This window comes from Babylonia areolata, chromosome 18 (genome assembly GCF_041734735.1).
Source record: "Babylonia areolata isolate BAREFJ2019XMU chromosome 18, ASM4173473v1, whole genome shotgun sequence".
NCBI classification, from domain to species: Eukaryota; Metazoa; Mollusca; class Gastropoda; order Neogastropoda; family Buccinidae; genus Babylonia; species Babylonia areolata.
This window is the reverse complement of record NC_134893.1, coordinates 57,589,038-57,594,037: the sequence shown is the minus strand read 5'-3', so window position 1 is coordinate 57,594,037 and position 5,000 is coordinate 57,589,038. Positions and strand designations below refer to the sequence as shown.

Sequence of the window (5,000 nt, the reverse complement as noted above, 5' to 3'; positions counted from 1 at the left end):
TGTACTACGCTGTGCTGTGCTGTGCTGTGCTGTGCTGTACTGTGCTGTACTGTTCTGTACTACGCTGTGCTGTGCTGTGCTGTGCTGTGCTGTTGCTGTACTGTGCTGTACTGTTCTGTACTACGCTGTGCTGTGCTGTGCTGTGCTGTGCTGTGCTGTGCTGTTGCTGTACTGTGCTGTACTGTTCTGTACTACGCTGTGCTGTGCTGTGCTGTGCTGTGCTGTGCTGTGCTGTTGCTGTACTGTGCTGTGCTGTGCTGTGCTGTGCTGTTGCTGTACTGTGCTGTACTGTGCTGTACTACGCTGTGCTGTGCTGTGCTGTACTGTGTTGTGCTGTTGCTGTGCTGTACTACGCTGTGCTGTGCTGTGCTGTTGCTGCGCTGTGCTGTACTGTGCTGTGCTGTGCTGTACTACGCTGTGCTGTTGCTGTATCAGTTGCTGCATGGCCCGCTTGATGTGCCGCAGGAGCGGGAGGCGGTGGGGGGGCTGTTCTGGGGGGCGGAGGGTCCTCTGCAGGTGTCCTCCCGCGTGGGGTCAGTGCGGGGTCACCACGGGGTCACCTACTTCCAGCCTGAGGAGCTGACCGGCGCCGTGACAGTGGGTCAGTGGTGGTGGTGATTATGATGGTGATGGTGGTGATGGTTGTGGTGATGGTGGTGATTGTGAAGGGGTGGTGATGGTGGTGATTATGAAGGGATGGTGATGGTGGTGATTGTGAAGGGATGGTGATGGTGGTGAAGGTGGTGACTATGAAGGTGATGGTGGTGATTATGGTGGTGATGGTGATGGTGATGATGATGATGATGGTGATGATGGTGGTGTTGGTGATGGTGATGGTGGTGATGGTGATGATGGTGGTGGTGGTGGTGGTGGTGATTGTGATGGTGATGGTGATGATGATGATGATGATGATGATGATGGTGATGGTGGTGATGGTGAGGGTGGTGGTGATGAAGATGGTGGTTATGGTGATGATGATGATGATGAAGATGGTGGTGGTGGTGGTGATGATGATGAAGATGCTAGTGGCGATGGTGGTGATGATGATAAAGATGGTGGTGACGGTGGTGGTGATGGTGATGATGGTAGTGATGATGACTATGATGCTGATGGTGATAGTGATGAGGGTGGGGGTGATGTTGGAGATAGCGGTGATGGTGGTGAAGATGATGATAATGATGGTGATGGTGATGACGATGGTGGTGGTGTGATGGTGATGATGATGATGACATAGGGTCAACACTACATACTAATGCAAGATAATACCAAAAGCATGGAACATACTCTGCACTTCCTCCACCCACCCCTCACCCCATAACCCACGTGTACTCGACACACATTCACAGCTACAGAATGCAGAGAGAATAATGAAAAATAGAGAAAGGGAGAGAGATATAGATAGTGATGGAGAGAGAAAGAGAAAGAGAGGGGGAGAGAGGCAAGGAGGGAGGAAGAAAGAGAAAGAGAGAGGGGGGAGAAGGAGTGAGAGGGGGAGAAAGAAACAGAGAGAGAGAGAGAATGAACAATCAGTTCAGGGGAGGCTATCATGAGATGTCCCCCAAAACTAATCTCCCAAGTATAAAGTGCTTGTCTCTCATAGAATGTGTCCCACTGTGTTACCACCTGCTGGTTTGAAATCTGCACAGTGACCTGAGCTAGTGAATTTACTCATAATAATAATAATAATAGTTATTATTATTATTATTATTATTATTATTATTATCGATATTATGATAGTGATAATAATCACGATAATGATAAGAAGAAGAAGGAGAATGTCGAGAAAAAGAAAAGACGATGATAGCAATATACATATCCGTGCTATCATCGAAGTCAGACATTTTCTGAACTCAATAAAGCATAGTATAAGTTTAAGTATATGTGCGTCCGTTACATACTGAGACACGTTTCTAAACAAACACTGTTGTCTGTTGTTCAGTTTTGTTGTTGTTTTTTTTGTTGTTGTTGGTTGTTGTTTTTTGTTTTTGTTTGTTTGGTTGGTTGGTTGTTTTGGGGGGTTTTTTGTTTGTTTATTTGTTTTTGTTGTTGTTGTTGTTTTGTTGTTGTTTTTTTCGGAGGGGGGGTTATTTTTCTGTCACTGATTAATTTGCATCGTTCGTTAGGTGTTTTCCTGTTCATTATACCACGGATTAATGAATACATAAATACATACATCAATAAATGAACAAAATACATAAATCAACCAATCAATCAAAAATGTCCGTTGGATACTATGGACGAATAAATAAATAGATAGATAGATACACAAATGAATAAACGAATGAATAAATCAACCAATTAATCCAACGTGTTAGTTGAATGATACACAATCAGTGAACTGTTGTTGATTTTTTTTCTCTCTTTGTCTCGTGCAAACACGTGGAGTGCAGAGTACAGGAGAGGTTTAGCAGGTACCAGTTCTCAACAGAGCAATCACACGTCTGGGGTGCCTGTATGGACGGTGAGTTAGTTTTTGAACTTTGTGCGTGTGTGTGTGTGTGTGTGTGTGTGTGTGTGTGTGTGTGTGTGTGTGTGTGTGTGTGTGTGTGTGTGTGTGTGTGTGTGTGTGTGTGTACACGCGCGCGAGTGTGAATGTACCATTATAAAGCAGAAACAGTTTTCAACAAAACGTCCACAAATCTCTCTCTCTCTCTCTCTCTCTCTCTCTCTCTCTGTGTGTGTGTGTGTGTGTGTGTGTGTGTGTGTGTGTGTGTGTGTGTGTGTGTGTGTGTGTGTGTGTGTGTGTGTGTGTGTTGTGTGTGTGTGAATTTCCTAGAAACTAACATGCGCCTTGAAATTTAAAAAAAAATCGATAGGCATATGCAATACGACGATATCATAAGAAACTTTTCCATTCTCATTTTTTTCTTTTTCTTTTCTTTTTTTCTTTTATATCTTTTTTCCCCTTCTGTTTTACATTAACAACACTGAACCACAAAGACGTCTTCCCCACAGCCTTCCCTCATTGTGCCTCTCCCGTCTTGTCCAGCCTCACAACACCAGCACCAGCCCAGACGGCCAAGGTTTCCATGACAACGGACACGCCAACGAACCGAAAGCAGACCACGACAACAACAACGATGACAGCGACTCTGACTTCACCAGCGTGTCTGCGCAACGCTCCCCGGCGCACTTCCGGCGGAAGTACGTCACGCCCCGACAGTCACAGCCCCGCGGGATGACCAACGGCAGACCCGTTCAACAGCAACAGCAGCAACAACATCCCTCCTCCTCCTCCTTCAATGGAAGAATCGCTGTTCAGCAGTCTTCCAAGAATGGCAGCAGAAATGCCCAGCAGTCTGCATCCTCCATGGTGAGCACAAACGGGTATCCCCAGTTCAGTAGCCCTGAGCGGCGCGTGAAACCGGCGTGTCGTGACTTCTCCTCCAATGGCGTTCTTCACGAGCAAGCGGCGAACGAGGTGGTTAACACAACCAACAACGCCAGTCTTCCACAGAGGAGACACTCTGTGGAGAGCTTTGTGGACGCTTACGGTCTGGTCATCCATGGCCGAGACAGCGGAGACAAGGACAGAGACGGGGACAGTGACTGGGAACGGCACAGGCGACTCGGAGGCCGAGACAGCCCGGAACGACCCCAAGGAGCGCAGGACGCCTACTCCAACTTCAAGCTGAGGTATTTCTCCACCCCTGACATGCCCCGACAGTCCACAACAACGCGGGATCGGGAGAAAAGCAGGAACAGCCAGAACAACCCACAGGGTCACAGGCAAGACACGGCGGCCTTTCCCAGTGTCTCCCCAGTGGTGGAGGTTGGTAAGAACCACGACGGTAAAAGCGGCATCAACGGTTTGTCAGCGCAGACCAGCGAAGAGGTGTTGTGGAACTCGTATTATCCTTTCAACAAACGAGCGTTTTACAGAGGGCTGGACAGCAGCGCGGCTCCGGAGGGATCGAACAATACCCTGCCCCTGCGGGCCATCCATTCGCTTCCTAGTTTGGACAACGGACCTGCAGACTCTGCTGGGAAGGCGGACCAGAACTTACATACCCCTGCCCCGGACTATTCGCCCACACACACCCCGCGCGGCAGTGTGCACAGCCTGAACGCCGAGGTGGCACGTGTGCTGCACGATTTTGAGAACACGCTGCGTGCCCATGAGCCATCGCGGTCCCCCAGCGTGGCTGACGGGTCTGTGGCGTTTGTGTGATGATGTGATGGGGGACTACTGTGCTGTGCTTGTGGTTTGTGGTGGATGTGTAAGTTGTTTCCCTTTGGTGAGGGGGGTGTTGTTGTTTTTTGGTGTGTGTTTTTTTTTGGACAGAATCCGCGTAACACGGGCCATTTGTTGACATGTGTGTTTGTTTGTTTGTGTGTGTGCGAGCGTGCGTTCGTGTGTGTGTGTGTGTGTGTGTGTGTGTGCACGTGCGAGTGAGTGTGAGTACGTGTGTACGTGTGTGTGTGTGTGTGTGCCCGCGCGCGCGCGTGTGTGCGAGTGAGCGTGTGTGTGTGTGTGTGTGTGTGTGTGTGTGTGTGTGTGTACGTGTCCGGTCTATGTCTCAGGTTATTTCTCAAACCAGCAGCCCCCAGGTGTTTTGTCAAAGTCTTTTCATATCATTTCAAAAGCTCGTGTCTGATCCCTCCGACATTCATTCATGCATCACTGAATCCATTCCCAAAACATCGCAGGTATAAACATTATTATGATAATATCACTCCCTTCCATCAGTCTCATGTGTTTTTGTTTTTTTGTTTTTTTGAAAACCGTGCCAGTTTTTTTGGGGGGGGTTGTTGTTGCTGTTGTTGTTTTTATTCCAGGAATCAGTAGAAGTATGTCTTGAGGAGGAAGGATGTCCCAACCTGAGTCAAACCTGTTTGTGATTTTACTCTCCACCACCAAAGGAGAAACTGGTGTCACTATTGCTCATGTCCAGTTCTATAGTCAGCTATAACAGGAGTGGTGACCTAGCGGAAATGCGTTCCCCTCAGTAGGAAGACGAGAGAATCCTTTTCTTTCTTTCTTTCTTTTGCGCTCGACA

At 48.1% G+C, this 5,000-nt stretch overlaps 1 protein-coding gene across 1 annotated transcript in view; it reads left to right on the top strand.

The window, feature by feature from the left end:
* The window catches only part of LOC143292089 (uncharacterized), a 49,206-nt gene extending 44,809 nt beyond the window's left edge, over positions 1 to 4,397 (top strand). The window contains exons 10-12 of the mRNA XM_076602268.1: positions 466 to 601; positions 2,391 to 2,461; positions 2,990 to 4,397. Coding sequence (XP_076458383.1) covers positions 466 to 601; positions 2,391 to 2,461; positions 2,990 to 4,171 — 1,389 coding nt within the window. The 3' untranslated portion in view covers positions 4,172 to 4,397. The remainder of the gene's footprint in view (positions 1 to 465; positions 602 to 2,390; positions 2,462 to 2,989) is intronic.
* Positions 4,398 to 5,000: the final 603 nt, after the last annotated feature.